Source organism: Octopus sinensis, linkage group LG3 (assembly GCF_006345805.1).
Source record: "Octopus sinensis linkage group LG3, ASM634580v1, whole genome shotgun sequence".
NCBI lineage: Eukaryota > Metazoa > Mollusca > Cephalopoda > Octopoda > Octopodidae > Octopus > Octopus sinensis.
In genome coordinates, this window is record NC_042999.1 from 72,399,872 (window position 1) to 72,422,092 (window position 22,221).

Genomic DNA, 22,221 nt, shown 5'->3' on the forward strand with positions numbered 1-22,221 from the left:
TATGTTTATTAATTTATTTATTTTTTACTAGTATTAGCACTCGTCTCTGATAATGATACTAGTTCTCCATCTGTCAGCTAAATTATTTGGTTGCACTTTTCTTTTCGAAGCAGAATAATTTTAAAGAAACTTTGAATTTCAATTTCAAAGGATATGTCATATGTGTTTTATTTCGCATAAGAAAAGCAATAAAACTGAAAGAGTTTAATTTCACTATGGCAATATCACCAATGCAGATATTTTCCTTCAGTTTTTGCTGGAATATTAATCATTAAGAAAATGTCTCCATCAACAGTTTAATTTCACTGTAGCAATGCTATCTTTCTTCCAGATATTTATCTTCAAATCTCGTTGGAATATTGGTTCTTGAAATGATTCATACATAGTTTTATTTCATTGTTGCAATGTCTTTCTTACAGATATTTTCTCGCAAAAGTTTTGCTAGGACATTCAACATGGGGACCATATCTTCATCAGTAGTGTTTTTTAGCAGATAGAGAACCAGACATTAGAAGGAATGCAATATAGTCGCCATGCTCAACCCAAGCTCTACTTGACTACTAGATCAATAGAAATAGATCTATTTCTATTAGTCTATGAATGATTTCAACTCAGAAGAAAAAGAGCTAACTAAGCGCTGAAAGACGTTTTATCGACGCCCTACCAATTCAGCCCTAATCAATCAACCGCTCTAAATAAAAGTTTCTTATATAGACACGAAGCTACAATACTTAATCGCTACTCAATTTATCGATCATCAGAATGATTAAAAGCAAAGACGACTCCGATAATATTTGAATTCAAAATGTAACGGGCTCCAACTAAACGCAAGAATGCATAGTGTACGTTGCTCTGTCACATCTACCAAGTAATTGATAATGTTCTATAATGTTGTGTGAATCGCCCCCTTGCAGTAGATCAACTGCGGTCACGATCCAATATTAATTCCAGTTAAAGAAAATTTGCTTCATTAAATTTAAATGAAACAAATGATGTATGCAAATGAAAATAATTTTCCTTTTTCCTGCCATGAGATATGTCGGTCTTTGAGAATATTTGATAAAAATTATTTTAGATCTGTCGTTATGAATATACTTTCTTACATAGAAAGTTTCAATAGTGATTATATTGACTCCTGTGTATATCTTGTATGATACTGCGAGATTTATGTTGTTTCTTTAGAAAACTAAATCTGTTCATTTATTTTAATGAGTCGCTAAGTCACCAGCGAAGGATTTGTAACAAAGCAAGTTCGGAACCCATCTCTATTTAGAAAAAGATAACCATCCTTTACAGTAATTATACAGTTCACTTAGGTAGGGAGCAGAAAACGAGAGGACCCTCTACTGGGTAACTCGAACTGTTAGAAAAAGTAATCTATTTCAATTGGTACTTTGCCGTCTTAAAAGCGGAAAAACAATTGAATAATGTTCTCTTACATAGACCGTTTCTCAAATTAAGACGTGGAGGACATAACAAGAATGCCTTTGATCAAAGTTCTATTCAATTCTTGCTGATCTGGAACTAAACAGCTTCAACGTAAACAAGAGACTGAATTTATTAACCCTAAACTCCAAAACTGAACTTATACAAAATGTGAAAACTAGTTAAACTATTTGATATGTAGGTCAAGGTCAGTTCTGCACCTTAACAGTATCAGTCGTGACCTTATCCTTCTGTATATACGATAGGGTGTATAGTTTAAGGAAGATTTGGTGGTTATTTCTCGCAGATCCAGCTATCATGTAGGGGACTTCTTGTCGACTCGGCAATGAAGACAGCAGTACTGGACACTGTAAATCAAATGATAAACCGAGTCTGCAAGCCGATTTCGATACAAGTAGCTCGAGAGAGAGAGAGAGAGAGAGAGAGAGAGAGAGGGAGAGACGGACAGACAGACAGACAGACAGACAGACAGACAGACAGACAGACAGATATGGAAACAATTGACTGAAAAAGACGAAGGAACCAAAGATCGAAGTCTTCTCATTAACCATGGAAACTAGACTCATCATAGTTTCGGGTCGTTTAAAATCCAAAGACTTTAAATTCCATGGTAATACTTCTCTGATTACACCAGTGATATAGTAAATGTCCCTGAAGTAATGGAAACACAAAAGACCAGTGTTTTTTTATTGTTGTTGTCGTTGTCGCCGTCGTTATTGCAGTTTTTAGCAATTGGCTTCGATCTGAAGAAAGTTTGTGTTCATGAACTTTTAAAACGGTTGAGATCGATTTCAGTTAATGTTCCGCCAAGTTGTCGGAAAATCATGGGCTAGGGAAGAATTTCAGACGAGTAACGTCCTGGTGTGAAAGGTCTAACACAGAGATCAATGTAAGCCTAGTAGTGGAAGAAACACATTATGTGTGAGGAGAAAAGAAGAGACGAGCGATAGCACGTTGTACAAAAGTTGAATGCGTTGTTGAGAGACTTCATGCCAATAAGTCAAATGCAGCAGCACTCTTTACAGGAAATTTCTTAGCGGTGGAATTCCACTCGTGAGTGACATATAAACGCAGGTCCTTAGAAGATTTGAATTACTGGAGAACCTGCTGATAGTTAATGAAAAAGAGGCTTTTAAGCTGATGATGAAATGGTTTGTTTAGATCCATCAACTCTGAAGCATTAAAAGTGTGAGCCAAAGAGGAATGGGTCACAGGCGTGTCCTTTATGAGAATGGCACATACTGTTGCATATTTCCAAAGGTAATGATAGACCCTTTAAGAGACAGTAGACAGATTGAAGAATTTAGCAAGAATAGAAAATATTTCCTGAGTACGTTCTTTGGAAAGAATATTAAGAGCAGTGGTCTTGTTGATTTGAAGTGACCAGAACTACCGTTACTTAGCTTGCATGCGTACCTGGTAATAAACGGTAGAGAGGGTGAGAACTTCAGATTATTTACCTAGTGTATACAGTGCCGAGTTGGAGATTTCTTTCCACGAGTCTACTGATTAGAGGACTATCATACTTGAGGAGTGTAGGGAAGAGAGTTTCTACAAAGTGGCTAAAGATTCAGTTATCAAAGGACCAAAGGAATTATCTGAAGCTCGGTAGGTGGGAGATCTTACAGACTGTGCAATGCTGCAAGACATATTCAGCGTTCCAGACGATGCTTTGGCAGGGGTTGCAGGGTGGGGAGGTAGAAGTGGGTAATTTTAGGCCATTTACTTGGAATGCAACTATAATTCAATCACTTGGGGCTGGGAGCTTTGGTTGTGTGTGGAATGTGGAGAGACATTCCTAAAAGGATAGTTTCAGTCACCTGCTTAGCTGTCTCGTATTGATTAAAGGTGTGGCATATACACTATCAGGGAAATTTCGCATAGAACTAGCAGTACTTCGACCAGTCATCAGATTTCGGGTTAGAGGTGTAGGCTTTTACACTCTTCCTTGAAAATCCCTTCATACCTTCTGAAGTATGCAGAAAACGTAATCCCTTCTTCAATTGAATTAGCAACCGCGTCTGCCGAAAACGAGCTTGAAGTGTTTTCGACTGCAACAGTAATTGCAACTGTTGATTTTGTTGTTGTACATGTTCCTGCTGTTTCTGTTGTTCTTGTTGTTGCTGCTTTGTTTGTTTGTTTGTTGAGCGAAGCGGTCTTCGTCCCAGAGTGGGAGAAGTCCGAAACGTGGTTCTTTGCTATTCGTAAGACCCACAGAAGAGAAAGCAGGTCAACCCCCGACACCGAGAGCATCGACAGATGGATGAATGTGCATACAGGCTCAGCGGTGGCGTAGGAAGTCTGGGATAAGAAGCAGAAGAAAGAGTGAGAGAAAGTTGGAGCGAAAGAGTACAATAGGGGTCGCCACCACCCCCTGCCGGAGCCTCGTGGAGCGTTAGATGTTTTCATTCAATAAACACACACAACGACCGATCTGGGAATCGAAACCGCGATCCTTCGAGCGCGATTCCGCTACCCTAAACACTGGGCCGTTGCGCCTCCTGTTGCTGTAGTTGCCGTTGTTGCTGCTGCTGCTGCTCTTATTGATGTTGTTGTAGTTTCCGTTGCAACTGGACCACGGAAGCTAATAGGTCTTCCATGCCAATAACGTCCGCCGTGAGCTTCGAATGTCTTATCACCACTGTTATGTCTTTCTTTGAACTCACTGTAGGTATATTATGCTAAATTATGATTTTGAGATGGAATTTCTACCATCAAAATAAATTAGGACACGTGGATGGGCTGTCAAGATTGATTTCTAAATGTAAATGAACCGTTACAGGACACGGTAATAGCGGCATTAAAAGCCGAAATCGAAATACAAAAACATACTCTGCAACGTAGTACGCGAATTAGCTGTCACTTTAGAAGAAATAAAAATTAAAGTAGAGAAGAATGCGTTCATAATAAAAATGAAAAAGCAATGAAGTTTGAAACAAATGCAAAAACTCAATTAATCGAGCGTAACACAGTTTCGAAATGGTATTCGATATGTGACAACGTACTTATGTACGCTCAAGGGTTGTGATACCTGTTTCTTTGCAAAACCGTATTTTAAAAGAATTTCACATGGGACACCCAGGAACCGCGAGAATGAAAGCATTGATGAGAAGCTATATTTACTGGCCAAATATGGATCAGGATTTTGAAAAGTTGGTGAAAGACTTCAGGCGTTGCGCCCTGGCAGCAAAGGCACCACCTATAAAATTCAACCTTGGCCTAACACTGACGTACCTTGGTCAAGATTACACATAGACTTCGCTGGACCGTTAAATGGAGGATATTATCTAATAGTCGTGGATATTTACACAAAATGGTCAGAAATATGAAAATGTAAGAAGCCAACCGCCAAAATAACGATGGAATTTCTGGACGAACTTTTTGCACGATATGGTGTCCCACACAGTATCTGATAACGGAGCACAGTTCATGTCAAAGGATTTTAAAACTTTTGCAAAATGCATGCAATGGAACATATTACTGCTAAGAGATCGAATCGACTAGTGGAACGTTTCGTAGACACGTTTAAGAGGCTACTGAAAAAAATTCTAGAAATGAACTACTGCTTTGACGCAATTCTTCAGTGTCTACCGAATAAGGCCTAACCACAACACCACATCAAGTATGTCGCCGGCTGAACTAATGTTCATCAGAAAAGTGAGGTCAGTGTTTAACAAATTACTACCGGAAAGAAAAGAAAAAATGGAAACACTGAAAATAAGATGAAATACTTCAAAATCGGTGACAATGTTTCTTTAAAAATATACAGAAACGAAGAGGAAAGTTGGGAAGAAAGTATAAGTAAACTTTTATGAAAAATAACGTACATGATAAAAGGTCATACGTGGGAACACAAGAGACACCTAAACCAACTGAAAAAAAGGTTTACGGAAGAAAGAATAAGACATGAAGAGCCAATGGAACTTCTTTATGACATTTTTGACGTTCCGATACCGCAAGGAATAATCGAACCAACGAGTACAACGATTAGGAAAAGAAAGCAACCAGAACTTTTGTAAATAAACCCAAAACGGAAAAATTATTCCAATTTCTTCCTAGGGAATTGAAAAAATGGGGGTGGGGTGAAGTGATGATAATAAAGATAATAACTAAAAGAAAAATATTGACTTCCAACGAAAGTCAAACTCTAAAAGTGAAATGTTTGCAGGCGCTTCGTGAAGACAGCCGTAGAAGTCGTTAAGAGATATTGTTTGTTACTTGTTTCTGATTTATATTTATATTGTTATAACCTTATAAGTCTACGTTATAAAGTGGCTTATACAGTGAATTCAAAGGACATGACAGTTTCGACGAGACACAACAAGGTAATACAAGTTATTACTTATAACTGCATTTTTCGCAAGACATACCGTTAATTGGTTTATTTGCATATTTCTTGATGCTTCCAGGCAACAATTCTAAAATTTAATCAGAATAAAGCAGTAGATTTGGCGGTTTTCTTACTTGCTTTCCCTTTTCCTGTTCCACTGCTGGTAACTTTTCTCTTTCCACTCTGAATGATTCCTCCATTTCACCTTCGTACAATTGTTCTTCTGAATCCTCCTCTTCTACTGGTACAATCCATGTCTCTTCCTTCTGCAACTCCTCTTCGAGCTCCTTTTCAAGTTCTTTTTCGACCTCCTTGTCAACCACCATTTTATTTTCCTTCCGTTTGACTTTCATAACTTCTTTCTCTACCGTTTCCTTCTTCTTTTTCTGCCTATCACTTCTCTTTCACTTTTTACTACCGTAAATCCTTCATCCGTTCTTTCTTCCTTTACCTCGACTTGTACCACTTGGTCTGCACTCTCTTGTTCTCTATCTATTCCATCTGTTGTTCTCTCTGGTGGTACCTTGCCTTCATGTGGCCTTTTTCCCCACATCCATAGCATATGGGCGGTCTACACTCCACCACCACTCGTAGTTACGTCCTCAGGAAAAACTATTTCTTCCGAGATTCTATTGAGTTCATCTATACTCGCTTGAATGGCCATTTCTATGCCATATACCCAATAGTTTACCAGTTTGATTCTTGTGGCCTTGAGAACATTGGCCTCCTCCTCCATATTGTACATGATGGCTGTCATCAGCCATGTTTCTTTAATCTGTAGCGGCACTTTGCACGCTCTTACTGTGGCAACACGTTTGCTACAGTAGGACTGCAAAAGCACCCATTCTTCTGTCCTTATGGCTTCCGCTGAGTGCTTAATACATACACTACAATGATTTCTCCGTTATCTTTCCACCACCGTGAATCCCTCCTGGATAGTGAGCTCGATCCCGTATCCCAGTAGTTGATTCTTTGTGTCCTTGTGGCATTCAGTGTCTTGGCCTCATCTCTCATGTTGAACATTATGATTGTCATCAGCCATGTTTCTTTTAGTTCTAAGGAAAAAAACAATAATTTACAATAACAATATCAGCAATTCGAAAAGTAATAATCAAACAACAAATATTTAACGCTCTGGCTTACGACAAAAATACTCCGTTATCAACAACTCAAACCACCTGCAAATCTACGCGCCGCTTCGAATACATACATTACACTGTATTTCTTTATTTGGCACCACGGCCACAACACAGAGGACACTACAAGGGCAGACACAACACCACAATTGGGACATAAAACATAAAACGAATGAGAATGAAATGTTATATAAAAATGAAGAAATGAAATGGCTGCATGGGCCCATTCCCATGCAGTACCATTTGAACGTTTATACACACTATTTACGATCGTTCTATTTTCTATTGTTTTTTTCTTAATTATCTTTTTTTCCTCTTTTTTTCATTGAAACATTTTTACTTTTTACTTTTTTTTTCTTTCTTTCAACAAAATAATTTTACTTACTCTTTTTTGTTCCATTTTAATACCTCATGTGAGGCTCCACATCTCTGGTGGCAGTTCATCGAACTCCACCAACACTCCCGGCGGGTCAGTCTTGTTTCCGCACATGTCTACTAGTCTATTGTAGAATACATACACTACACTGATTATCACTGACAGTGCGCATGCGCCTCTATACGGTTTAGCTATCCCACAGGGTCGTCAGGATTTCACCACAACATGCACTGAGTTAAAATCCCTTAGAAAAAAAAAACGCTAATGGCTTATTTTGTTATATACTTCTGAATAACTGTTATTGTTGCTTTTGTTGATATGTTTCTTGAAGTTCCGACTGAACAGATCCAGCATCAAAACTTTTCGAGCAGGGACCATCTATTGCATTATGTTCAATGAATCAAGTTTTGTCTATTGTATAATGTATCAAGGATCACATTTTAACAAGCTAAAGTGTGATCTGAAGGGGGATATAACTGCTGTTTCTGACAAGTCAAGCAACCGTATACCCACTACTCTTTATCTCGTTTTTGATTATAGTTTCCCTAACATTTTATTCCTACGTTTTTTTTTACGCTTCCTTTTATTTTAGATACTGTACTTCCAATTTGTTTAAATGTCAAATATTAATATTTATCAAATGAGAAAAACAAATTAATACAATTTTATTTCTTCGTTATTTTAAGACGTACCATGATTAATTTGCATATTTAAAATAATCAGCATACAAATAGATAGATAGATAGATAGATAGATATGGAGATGTGTAAAAGCGTATGTGTTCGTGTATTTGTATTCGTCCCTACTAAGGGTACAAAACCGGAGTTCTGTTGCTCATGCCCACGTTCTGCAAAAGAAACCGATAGAATAAATACCAGACTTGAAAAAATATGTACTGTGTGGACTGAGGGCCCTTGGGAAACTAAATCCTTCACGGCGTTATAACGTTTTGTTTCAACGTTTAACACATAAAACATTTGAATTTGAATTCCAGAAGATTCATTTCATTTGACATAAATTTTTGAATGCATTCGTCTCATTGGCATTTTGTATGGCTTTTATTCTATATTTAAATATACTGGCGTGAGGGCGCGTGGCTTAGTGGTTAGGGCATTCGGCTCATGATCGTAAGGTTGTGAGTTCGATTCCCAGCGACGCGTTGTGTCCCTGAGCAAGACACTTTATTTCACGTTGCTCCAGTCCACTCAGCTGGCAAAAATGAGTTGTACTTGTATTTCAAAGGGTCAGCCTTGTCACTCTCTGTGTCACGCTGATTTTCCCCGAGAACTACGTTAAGGGTACACGTGTCTGTGGAATGCTCAGCCATTTGCACGTTAATTTCACGAGCAAGCTGTTCCGTTGATCGTATCAGCTGGGACCCTCGTCGTCGTAACCGGCGGAGTCTTTTAAATATACTGGCACAATAGAAACGATCGTCGGCAATGTACGGTGTAATCACCAATTCACGATGCGATATTATCCATTCTTGTCCATGTTGTTATGTGTGTGTGTATTCAGATCCCTTTCCTTTATACTGATCAAATGAATGTCTAATGACTTGCTTAAGAAACTCAGAGTAAAATATACAACCTAGAGTAACATACATAAGAATTGGTATTACTTTAAATACGCATGCGTATATAATTCTTTCTAATTTGCCCACGAGACCAGCAATCTTGAGGAATAAAGATTAATTGGATATATCGACCTCAGTCATCTTACCTGGTAATTATTTTGTGGACCCCGAAAGTTTCAAAATGAAAGCGGCGTTCGAAATTAGAACGTAAGCAACCAGAAGAAATGCTGATAAATATTTTTCCCGGCGTGCTAGCGATTCTGCCACCTTATTTCTTTATATGCATATATATATAACGCATGGCTCAGTGATTAGAACAGCGGGTTCACTATCATGAGGTAGTGAGTTCGATTCTCGAAGCGGGCTGTGTGTTGTGTTCTTGAGCAAGACATTTATATTTTACGTTATTCCAGTTCACTCAGCTGCAGAAATGAGTCGCGACGTCTCCGGTGCCAAGCAGTATCGACCTTTGTTTTTCCTTTGGACAACATCAGTGGCGTGGAGAGGGAAGACTGCTGGTCTTTCATAAGCAACCTTGCTCAGGCCTTCGGAACTTTTTAGGTGCAATCCCATGGCTTTTCATGACTGAAGAGATTCCTCTACATGTATTACCCAACTTCTGTGTGTGTGTGTGTAAATGTATATCTATAACATATAAATATATGTACATTAATATAAGAGAGAAGAAAAGAGAGAACGACAAAGGGGAGATAGAAATAAGACATTTTAAAATCAAGAAGTATTGTATGACAAAAAAAAAGAGTTAACAAAACTAAATCTGCCGATATTCAAATTCAAATAATGTTTTATGTGTTGAACGTTTTAACAAACTAAGAGAATTCTTTGTTTAGGAAAATATTAAAAAGTCAGTCAAGTAACTTGATAACATTATTTGTATAATGGGTGCACAACCTGCATTAATTTGAATACTGATTTATCGTTTTCTTCATCTATAATGATCTTATTCAATTATCGAGTTTGTAATTCTAATGACGGAATTAAAAAGTCATGAAATGAAGCTGAATAAATAACGAAATAAATAAGCACTTCAAGTTTTTTTTTGTTGTTTTATTGTATATGTATGTGTGAGTGATGTGCATGTGTGTGGATGTGTGTGTGTGAGAGAGTGTTTGTGTGTGCGGGGGCGGGGGTAGTGCGCGCGTGCGCGTTTTTTAATGAAATTACATTATGAAATTAGAGAATATGGAGTTAAATATAAACTGCATGTTAAATACCTATCCAGATGATTAAAAACCTTATATTTTCCACTTTTACCTGTTTCAGCCTGCGGGTTGCGGCCATACTGGACCAACGCCATTGTCTAAATGTTACCGGTTAATGTGGTTAGACTTCCTTAAAGGATGATAATCTCTGTTTTTGTTGTTTATTTTTTCTATCTACGGTAGTTTGTGCTCCTCAGTGTCCTATACAAGCAGGTCTAATAAGCTGGATGATTTTAAGCACTGATCCATGATAGATTTCCGTCGGTGTTAATAAAATTAGCATCAGCAATATAAATAAAAAATTAAATGCGCCCTTTTAAAGCTTAGCCAGGCTCATGGGCCCGGTTTCAATGGCGTATGTGTTCCCCAGCTGGACGGGACGCCAGTCCATCGCAGCGTTACTCATTTTTGCCAGCTGAGTGGACTGAAGCAACGTGAAATGAAGTGTTTTGCTCAATTACACAATGCGTCGCCCAGTCCAAGAATCGAAACCACAATCTTATGATCATGATGCTGACACCCTAACCACTAAGCCACACGCCTCCACCAGCAGCAATATAGTGAATTCTATTTAACAAACAACACTATGTCGAACCAGTGAACACTCAACCTCCTATAAAGAGTAACAAAATCAGATTCCCCTAAAATGAGACACTGCTCCCTTTAAAAAGGAAAGAAATAATGGATAAAGCGGTTTTGGATACACTATATTTGGCAATAAAAGATGTGATAGCCATAACTGGAACGTTTTTGATTACAGATCTGCTTTAGAAGACTAAACTCGGGTGCCAAACAATGACATCAGTAAAACTCACCAATTTAGACAACAGCACCACTAATACTACCATCACCAACACTATTACCTTCATCAAGTCAATGTGGCTTCAGGTTTCTATAAAAGCAGTTATTTTCCTAAAATCTCGCGAAACCGTTTCCCAAGCATGAAGAACGCTTCAGAAATATAGTTCGAAAAAAGAAACGAGATTGTCGTAGTTGGAATGCTTTTGACCATTGGACTAATCGATCATAATTCACCTAGAATCAAACAATAAAGAAAATGTGGCTTCTAGCTTAGATTGTTTATGAGACTCATTCCAATCTAATGTTAAGATAATATTTATTATAAGCCTTTAAGGAGGCGCAATGGCTCAGTGGTTAGGGCAGCGGGCTCGCGGGCAGCGGGCTCGCGGTCAGAGGATCGCGGTTTCGATTCCCAGACCGGGCGTTGTGTGTGTTTATTGAGCGAAAACACCTAAAGCTCCACGAGGTCCGGTTGGAGGTGATGATGACCCCTGTTGTACTCTTTCGCCCCAACTTTCTCTCACTCTTTCTTCCTGTTTCTTGAGTAACGCTGCGATGAACTGGCGTCCTGTCCAACTGGGGGGAACACATACGCCACAGAAACCGGGAAACCGGGCCCATGAGCCTGATTAGGCTTGAAAAGGGCCTATGAGATAAGTCTTTAAACATTTTGCTGGCTGTGTTCTTTCCTCTTATTTGCTATGTCAGTATTTCCGGGGGCCAAGAAGTTCGATACTCGCATAAAATATGTGACCACGCAACGATTCTTAAAAAAGAACATCCATCCCAGCACGTCGCAACATGCTAACGTGTATATATGCATGTGTATATATGCATTCGTACAAGTGCGTAAATATAGACATGTGCACAAGGCTGTATAGAAAGACACAAACGTGCAGCAATGTTTAGGAATGTGACGCAGGCATGTATCCAAGTGTTGTGCACGTATATGTGAATATACGTTGCAGGGATATATGTGCATGTATGTACATAAGTTTATATGCACATACGTACATACGTATGTGCATACAAATGAACCAGTCCGTGCAAACACATTCTAGTTAGTATTCGAGTGTATTCCACACGGTTCTTAGTCCCAATGTGGGTTTGAGTGTGAATATTTTATAAATGTATGTGAGGGTGAAAGCAATCCTGTGGAAACTGATATGCGTGTGTATATAAGGCTGCGTATGTTTGTATATTTAGATAATCAAATGCATAGATGCACATATGTTGTGCGCATATCTATGCTTGTATACATTTTCACCAAGAAGTGTGAATAGGCGTACGTCTGTTTTCACATATATACGAACATTCATATAAATGTGGGACGAAAATGGCAATTTTTACACGAAACATTTAACCTCTAGCCGACAGCTAATATCCTTATGAAAATCAAATCTATTTCTACTATTATGTCCTCTTTATTCTATCACTACCTTCCAAGCATATAATATCGACTGACTTTATCGTAAAACCAGTATCATGTGATTTTTTTCCCAGGAAATATCTATGTACTCGATAAATTCCGTGCATGGAAAATTTTCACAATATTTTCCATATTTATGTATTATCGATTGTGCTTATCATATCTTCCATATTAATTTAATATTGATTGACTATATCCGATAGCCACTACGTCATAAAACTTCTTCCCGCAAAAAAAAACTATTGCCCGAAAAAGTCTGCTCATGGAAAATTTTCACGAGATTTTCCATATTTTATGTTTCTAAGTTATTCTCATTAAAAATCAAGCGAAAATTACTCGCCCAAAGGGTACCGCCCTGTCTATGTGGTCACGCTAGTATGCAAAACACGGGTTCTAGTATGTTCACCCTAACATGCAAAACTCAAAACCTAGCATCAAATTCAAACATTCTTCAAAGTTTTCCGTGTATTTTTTCCATAATGGGGAGTATATATATATATGTATGTATGTATATACTGGCTATAAGTAAGCATATATATAATTGCTTACATATAATTTCATTGCTTTATTAATGCGCACAAAAGAAAGGAACCAATCGGTATCAGGTATACTTTTACTTTCTAGAACATTGAGTTAAATCGTATTGTCGTGTAGCAATTTTGTAATTTCTTAATGTATAATTTTAAAGCATTCAATGCTCTTTTTATTCTGTGGTATGCACAGGGTGTAAAGCAACTCATAAGATACCAAACTAAATGTTATATGTACAGTAGAAGGGGGTGATAAAAATGTGATGCTGCTGAAGCATTAGGGCTTGCACAGTCAAAGTTGAAAGCCACAATGAATCAACTTGGCAAAATAAACGTTATCATGTGCAAAATTCCTGTGAGCCTAACTCTTCTAAACTAAAAGACATACAATTATGATAAATATAGTGAAAACGTTTAGTGCTAAGATGTCGAAGCATCAACCACCAATTTGTCATTATCATGTACAAAGTTTAAATTCATTTAGTTGAAACAAATATTTATTTACTGAGTGATTAGGTAAACAAATTCCATATATCTCTGGATTTTCCGTTTAATGTCCATATAATAAAAAACATTTGAAGATGTCTTTCATCATTCTTAAAGTACCGGAATGGTGGAATTTTGAACAAATAATGGTTTAAAGTTCTGTCACCAAACGCATTTAATCCTAACAACAGTGTGATACAAATATTTGCTATTTTTTCTTCCTTTGAAAAAATAAAACATTTCCAAAATAGCCCACATTCCCATATATTTAAAGTAAGAGTTGGTGGATGATAACGTCTTTCTCATTATTAGTGATGGAAATTCGAGAGCTGTCTGAATGTCAACGCGTGGTGATTCCTCTTTTATGCTATTTCTATTGATTTGAGATGATTTTCTTCGTCTTTTCAAACCATCATCAAAAAGCAACAAATGTTTGAGCGAAATTGATTAAATAAAAAGTACACACACGCTCATACACCGGCGGTTCTTGTGTGAGAGAAAATCTCTTCATAGATAGGGTGTATTAAAAACACTATGTATATATATATATGTAAATATAAAGTGACAATTATTCGGTAGCCATGATAATTGTCACATATATTTACAGATAAATTCTTCTATTTACAAAATATTGAGGTCTTTTGTTGTCTTATCATTTCTATCAATATATATATATGTGTGTGTGTGTGTATGCATGTATGTATATCGGAGCAAGCCCATCCCAGAAGCGGTCCATACGAACGCCAGGCCTCTTAAAACGTGTGGCCATGAACTCAAGTTAAAAATTATTAATATTTACATTTAAATACCCGATTTATTTTACATTTCCTGTCGTGTGTCTTCCAGTTACTCATTCTTTATTTTGGTTTCTCTATATTCTACAGACGCTGAAAAATTAAACCTATCAATAATGAATAACACTGCACTTGGGAGTTTAAGTCCCAAAAAGGACGTTGTTCCCTCGAATCCTTTCCAAAAGAAAGAAATAAATAAAATCTCTCTGTCATCTGACCTTGTGAACAGTAATACAGGAAAGTATGCTACCTTACCGACTCGTTACATTCAGCGACCTCAATCCTGCTTTGTGACATCTAAAGATACCTCTTTTAAATCTCTGGATGTCATACTGGAATGCAGCCCACAGAAAGTTAAGATGAAGCAGACGATCAATACAGACGACGTGTCATCCGATATGGCGCAGCTAAAGGCAGCGGCTGCCAGACTTAAGCTTTCAACTAAAAGACCGAGTTATGTAGCTTGGCAAGCTAAGGCTCAGGAAAGGTCGACAATTCTAAAACAGGCGATTAATACTGCTGACTGTCTTACAAAGGAGAGGAAAGCTTGGATTAGCAACACCTTGCGGTGGATCGCACAAGAACTGGTAAGTATAAAACAATAATTAATCTTATATTTCAAATCCGTATTTGTTTCTATTCAAGGCACAAGGATCGAAATTTTTGTGGGAGGGAGCCAGTCGATTAGATCGACCACTGTACGCAACTGGTACTTATTTTATAGACCCCGAAAAGATGAAAAGCAAAGTCGACCTCGGCAGTATTTGAACTCAGAACATAAAAACAGACGGAATACCTATTTCTTTACTACCCACAAGGGGCTAAACACAGAGAGGACAAACAAGGACAGACAAACGGATTAAGTCGATTATATCGACCTCAGGGCGTAACTGATACTTAATTTATCGACCCCGAAAGGATGAAAGGCAAAGTCGATCTCGGCGGAATTTGAACTCAGAACGTAACGGCAGACGAACTACCGCTGAGCATTTCATCCGGCGTGCTAACGTTTCTGCCAGCTCGCTGCCTTCAAATCTGTATTTAGTTATGACAATTAATACTTCTTTTGTAAAGTCGTCTTGATATTTGAACAGAAGTTAAGGCAGTGAGCGGACAGAATTTCAAACTTTGTGTCTATAGTAGAAAGGATATTCGAGCAAAAGTTAATTTTGATGTACCAGACAAAGCCTGGATATAATTAAAGAGTTTAGCACTCATTATTGCCAGAAATAAGCTATATGCAACTCCAAAGATTCAGTTCCTAGCAATGCAACAGCGCTAATGTTTTAAAAAAATTTAATATTACTGTTGTTTTAAGGTGGCGAGCTGGTAGAAACGTTAAGCACGCTAGGCGAAGTGCATACTGAGGTCGATCTTATCGATTGGCACCCTCCCCCAAAATTACGGGCCTTGTGCCTAGAGCAGTAAAGAATATTTAAGAAACATTTAATATTGTTGTTTTAAGGCGGCGAGCTGACAGAAACGTTTGCACGCCGGGCGAAATGCGTAGCCGTAATTTCGTCTGCCGTTACGTTGTGAGTTCAAATTCCGCCGAGGTCGACTTTGCTTTTCATCCTTTCGAGGTCGATAAATTAAGTATCAGTTACGCACTGGGGTCGATATAATCGACTTGATCCGTTTGTCTGTCCTTGTTTGTCTCCTCTGTGTGTAGCCCCTTGTGGGCAGTAAAGAAATAGGTATTTCGTCTGTCTTTACGTTCTGAGTTCAAATTCCGCTGAGGTCGACTTTGCCTTTCATCCTTTCGGGGCCGATAAATTAAGTACCAGTTGCGTACAGGGGCCGATCTAATCGATAGCACCCCTCCCCAAAAATTTCAGCCCTTGTGCCTAGAATAGAAAAGAATATTATTGGTGTTTTATCCCAAGTCAACCCTAATTAAACAGACTTATGATAAAATACATTCCAGCCGTGACCGACATTTTTTTCATCTATGCACAGTAAACTTAGAAGCACATTATCCAACGCGTGCTTCCTTTCTAAAACAGCTGCGATGGTATGGTTCGAGGAATATTTTGGCTACTATTCTAGCAAAACAAACAGACACCATAGAAGCTTCCTGTGTTGGTTCGTCGATACCCTTTCTATGGAAAACGATTCATCTCCTATTTACAACTTTATACATTTTGCTTGCTCCAAATTGCTACTATTATTAAATAAAATTATATGGACTTTACAACATCTCATTTAACTCTTCCATAATCACGTCTTTCGAACCTCCTCGTATTCGTTTGACCAGCTAGATTGCTAGAAATAGCAATCATGAAGCATCAAACTACTTCCTCCACATCGAATAATGCTGTCCGAGTTATGATTTTCCTGAAGATTTTCCAGCCATGACCATGCCTTCGTCTCATACCTATTTTCTATCAGGGTTGACCCTTATGAGAAAGCCTCTACTTTGTGACTCATTTTAGTCATAAGAACAGCCAAAACCTTCTCATATTATGCCCTATTACTGCTTAGAAAATGTTATCACATTGAATAATATAATTGTCTATGAACTGTTCCATGGAAGATGGGATGGTCACAGGTGCAATGCTTTCGTTTATAGGTCGAATCTATCGGGATTGACTTAGGGTTAAACGTCAGCAACATGGCAGAGTCTACCAAGCTATCAACATCTGCTGCAAGATAAGGAGCATTTTACTATTATACACAGTAGTGGCACTATAGGGTAAAGACCCCTTTCGGTCATGAATGACCATGGGATTGCACCAAGAAAGTTACCCTCCGAGGCACAAGTCAAAGCAAGGTTGTTTATGGAAGACCAGCAGTCGCCCATGCATACCAGCCTCTCCTCTTCATGCCACCAGTGTTATCCAAGAGAAAGGCAAAGGCCGATGCAGCTTGGCGCCAATGACGTCGCAACTCATTTCTACAGCTGAGTAAACTGGAGCAACGTGAAATAAATTGACTTGTTCAAGAACAAAACACACAGTCCGGTCCAAGAATCGAACTCACTATCTCATGATAGTGAGCCCGACGCTCTAACCACTGAGCCATGCGCCTTCAGGCATTATAAAAACTGCTACCTTTCAGTAGTGGGATCAACTCCTGCAAGTACCATTTAAAGAAAGAAGGGCCCCACTATTGCCTGTTTGTCATTTCTCAACCTGCTAGCAATTCAAATCTCCCTCAAATCATACCGTCTTAAATAAGAAAGGACGTATTGATCAAAGGAGTCTCAAATATAAAAAGAAATTCTAAAATACTCGACCAAAGCTTTGCTGAGTTATGATGAACTTGTGGACTACTAAAAACTACAATAGCCGTGTGACTCCTAGCTATAGGGAGTACTCTTTAACAAATTACATTTTTCCTTAGTTCTGTCAGAAATCCTTACTGAAGCTCAAAAAGCAATGGGTAAGATGGCTAATAACTCATTTCCCTCTTACTACACAGACACACACATACGCAAAGAAAGATATAACGACTTTCCCACAATGACATTATCTCATATAACTTTTCGCTCGCAAAATTGCTTATAATTAGGAAAATAATAGATAGATAGACAGACATGCATGTATACATACAATTTAATATATATATATATATATATATATATATATATATTGTGAGTTTAGACTAGGTGGTTGAAAGAAGCTATGCGAAAAAAAATATGCCCGGTTCATATGCAACTGACCATATTCTGCCACGTGGAAACACCTGTAAATCGACATAACCATAAAAATATGCTGTATAATATTATACGAGGGGTGCTGAAAAGTTCTTGGCTTTAAGGGTGTCGCGAAAGGCCCGTTTGGAGACCCAACCTTCTGAGGTCTTTTACAGGACTTAGAAAAACTGAAGGGCTGCTGTAATAAGTGCGTTTATCTTAGTGGGAAATATGTTGAATAAAATCATTAACTGATCCTCCTGTATTTTCTCTTACCCAAACCCAGGAACTTTTCAGCACCCTCTCGCATATATCATTTACTGCTGTGCTGCAAATATTAAGTACCAATCGTTCGTCTTTACGTTCTGAGTTCAAATTCCCCCGAGGTCGACTTTGCATTCATTTTTTTCAGTATTGATAAAATAGGTACCTGTTGAGCACTGGGGTCGTTATAATCGACTTACACCCTGTTGGTCTTGTGCCAAAATTTGAAACCAATATTAAGTACCTATTACATTCATTTAAATTTTACACAAATACATTTCTACCATAATCTCACAAGATAGTTCTTTTCTCGCTATAAAAATTGCTGCTAATTTGTTTTTATAATTTAGATAATCAGCAATGATAATAATAAAGAATAACTTTTTAAATCAAAATTATATATACCGCCCACCCAACGAGTTATTGTTATATCTTTTTGTTTATTTTCTCATTCTTTCGGCAGCAATTAATTCACCATTTCTTTAAAGTAACCTAAATTCAAAGTAATATTTTGATGAGATGCAAATATGCTGGAAGTTAAATTCAAAATGAAAAGTGTAAGAATCTTTAAATTGGAAAACGATGACAACGCAAAATGGTAATTAGAACTCAAATGATAAAATTTAGAACACTGTATTAATCACGAAAAATACCTCTTTCTCTTAATTTTCATATCTCCGGTAAATCTTCATGTATAAGAAACCTAGAATAATTTTGAGATATTTTTAATGTTTTCATTCCATTTTGACATATGTTATTTCCTTGTTCGTTGTTATCACCTTATTATTTCACCAATTTACATTCTTCACCAAATTTCCAAAGCTTTTCTTCAAGCACCAGAGCACATGACTTGAACTACCGTCTAATTTTATATGCGACCGAGCTGGTTTCAGTTACCAGTTGAATCTGTTTGACTTCAGTTACGCAGCTAATATCTTTACAAAAGGCTTGAATACGATCGAGATGAGAACCTTTGGGTCTTCGTCTTCTTCCAACCACTTAAGGAGTTCAATTCTCAATGAAACTTTTTTAAATTTTCCACACAAATATAGTTTTCAAGTTGATGATGAATATTGCGATCATCTTTCCGAAAAATTAATAATGAACCGGATAGAAACGTTTAAAATTATATATTTTTAGCCAATGAAATGAGTCCAGTGTCCTCACAAGGGAAGTCGAAACTGTTTGCTGCCATACTTGCCACAGCAACAAGCAAAATATCGTTGAAAATGAAGACAAAAAGGGATTCATGATAATTGAATAGCATTTTTATAAATAAAGATTTTAATGTAAGAATACAAAATAAACAAAAAGGGAGATTTATTTAAGATTTATATTTATATAATGAACAAGATAGAAGCGTTTAAAGTTATATACTTTTGTCCAATGAAACAAAACAAACAAAAAGGGAGTCTTTTTAAGATTTATATACTATTAGAATAATAATATTATTGCCATAGTCACATGTCCTACTTTCGACCTGACGGTAGAAATAACAGCCGAGGTGAAAGAAAAAAGCATAAACAATTATGAAATTAAACAATGTAGCAGAATGTTATGAATTTAACACAGTTGAGCTACGCATATTTTTCAGACTTGAGTCGCCACATAAACTCACAGAGATACAAGTCCACCGCAGAACGATGAGTGCCAGATCGCTGTTAATTCCCTCGCTTAAGATAGACCCAAGTGCTTTCAACTCTTTGAGTATGGGTCCATCTTGCGAGGTTACAAACTCAGCGCTGTGGTCCACCGTTCTATGGTGAAATTGGTACCTTGGTATCTCAGGTGACAGTAGATAGCTGTTCCCAGCAGAATTGATTGGCGGGTGCAATCTTTGAGTGTGTTACGATGGCGAAAAGAAAAACTTCACGAACACACCGCCGAAAATCCACTGTTCGAGTAGCATTATTCGATCCCGATTGTACTTTCTTCGTCTATTCAGCAATTCTGCCGGGACCACCAATCTTCATTAGATTGCGAAGCAAATCGGCAACTCAGTTCTCCCTTAGATAATTTTTATAATCTGTTACTGCAGTCACACCAACCCCTAGATCAACCGTACAAAACCTAGTAGTTTTCAAATCTTTGACCTAGCAGTAGATAAATAAAATTAAACTTCTTAGTGGAAGGGTTCTCCCTTCCAGCCACGTGCTTCTTCTCACGAACACGGACTCTTCAGAATAAACAGCCGTAAAACGAAAATTCATGAAATAGAGTTACCATCGCAACAAACGATTTCGACTTCTGCTGTGAGGATAGTGTTTTAAGATTTATTGACTTTAAATGCTTTTAATTTCTTTATTTTAAATTTCCCAAAATAATAAATGCAATATTAATAATCATCATCATCATGTAAAAATCAAAAGTATATTTTTATTAATTTTTCAGATTAAAATTTATGGCTGGAAGAAAATGAAAGATTCGAACCTTTACATGATTGCTCAATTTGCGAGAAACATTAGCCAAATAGCCCTAAAATTACTCCGCGTCCTCTTTAAAAAATATAGTCTATCGGAAAGTGTGGTCCTACGCGTATTATGTCTGACTAAAAGACAAGATGTCATAGATAGGTCGTCTTTTATTACCAGTCTGCTAGGTCAAAGATGGCTTGCTGCTAATCAAAAACATCAATGCGAAGTTTCAATGACAACTTACCATCCTTTCTTTTGTTCCTGAAATATATTTATTAGTATTCCAAAAGAAACAAGCAGTTAATTTTGTCTACAAGAAGGTGACTGCGATAAAGAAGGACGATTCTAAGAAACTGAGTTTTCTATACAATTAGTCTTGGTTGTTTTTGCTTTTGTGAGCGACCAAGTGGTTTTCAGTTCAGTCACTGTACAGCACCTTGGGCATGTGTCTTCTGCTATAACTTAGGGTCGACTTTGTGAGTGAATTTGGTAGTGGGAAATTGTGGGGAAATTCACTGTGTGTGTGTCTGTCTTAGTATAGTGTCTGTCTCCTGCCACCTTTTGACGACCACTTCGCGTCCCCGTTACTAAGCGGTTCGGCAGAAGAACTAGATAGAATAAGTACTAAACTTAATGTTAAGTCTTGTGGTCATTTGTTCAACTAGATCTTTCAAGGGTGTGGTTCAGTATGGCCGCAGTTCAATAACTGAAAAAAGCAAAAGAATGATAAAAGATAATCGCAGGGAGAAGGATATTTCTGAGTTTTTACAGAATCTTTGTGAATGGCAAGAAAACGGGAAGAAGTTATTCTCTGCCGAGAGACCTAGCTGCAATTTCCGCAACTGAGCGTACTTCGCTAAAGAACCCAAAGATCAGCTGGTGGAATTAAGCCAGACGATGAATTAAGTCAACAACTTACAACTCGCGAACAGGAACGGCTCCCTCCGATTAATTTCTACATTGCTTCCATCTATCAAGTTTCATTCCCAAGGCTTTGGTCGCTCAGAAGCTATGGTAGAAGACACTTGCCCAGGTTGCTGTATATTGGAGTCGAACCCGAAATTACGCGACTGCAAAGAAAAATTTATAATGGACAACCAAGTGTGCATCATTCTCCATTACAGACATTTCGTTTTCTCCACAAAGCGCTTTAAGAAAGTAATTAACGTCACAATACTCCTTTTTATCTTATTACTGAATTCTATGCAGCTTATGTCAGTGATAATGTATTTTTGTATCAGAAAAGGTCACCCAATTCATTCCTTTTATTTCAATAAATGCTTGGTATGAATTATGTTTTTGCCACAGTCTAAGTAGCTACCCGTATTTAATACAGTGAGCATTAAAACAACTAATTACAAGTAATTATGCCGTGAAGAAAATCAACATTAATTTATGACTGATATTTTAATAATTCCCAGAAAACACAGGAGACAACTCGCGATATATTTTGGTATTATTAGACCTCCGCAGCGAAACATAGACTTCACCGCAGGTGTTGAATTACTGTCGGTAGACTGACTAGATAAATATGAAATGTAGTGTAGGAGTAGGTGTAAATTTAGCATGATTTACTGGATTTACCGACAAATAATGTTTCTATTTTATTATCTTATTTCCATTTATTTCAGAGTAGCCTGAAAGCAAGTATTCAAAACCCATTTATTTAATTATTCGTCATTGATTTGCTTTGTCCAAACAGTCTTGTCTTTTAGCGAACCTATTTTAAAATTTTCATATCTTTCCTGGTGGTGTTAAGTGAATAAATTGAGCAAACTG

The 22,221-nt window shown here is 37.5% G+C and overlaps 1 protein-coding gene across 1 annotated transcript in view; it reads left to right on the forward strand.

The window, feature by feature from the left end:
• The window catches only part of LOC115209476 (protein FAM167B), an 87,218-nt gene that overhangs the window by 59,300 nt on the left and 5,697 nt on the right, over positions 1–22,221 (forward strand). Inside the window, exon 2 of the mRNA XM_029777900.2 lies at positions 14,218–14,714. Coding sequence (XP_029633760.2) covers positions 14,244–14,714 — 471 coding nt within the window. The 5' untranslated portion in view covers positions 14,218–14,243. The remainder of the gene's footprint in view (positions 1–14,217; positions 14,715–22,221) is intronic.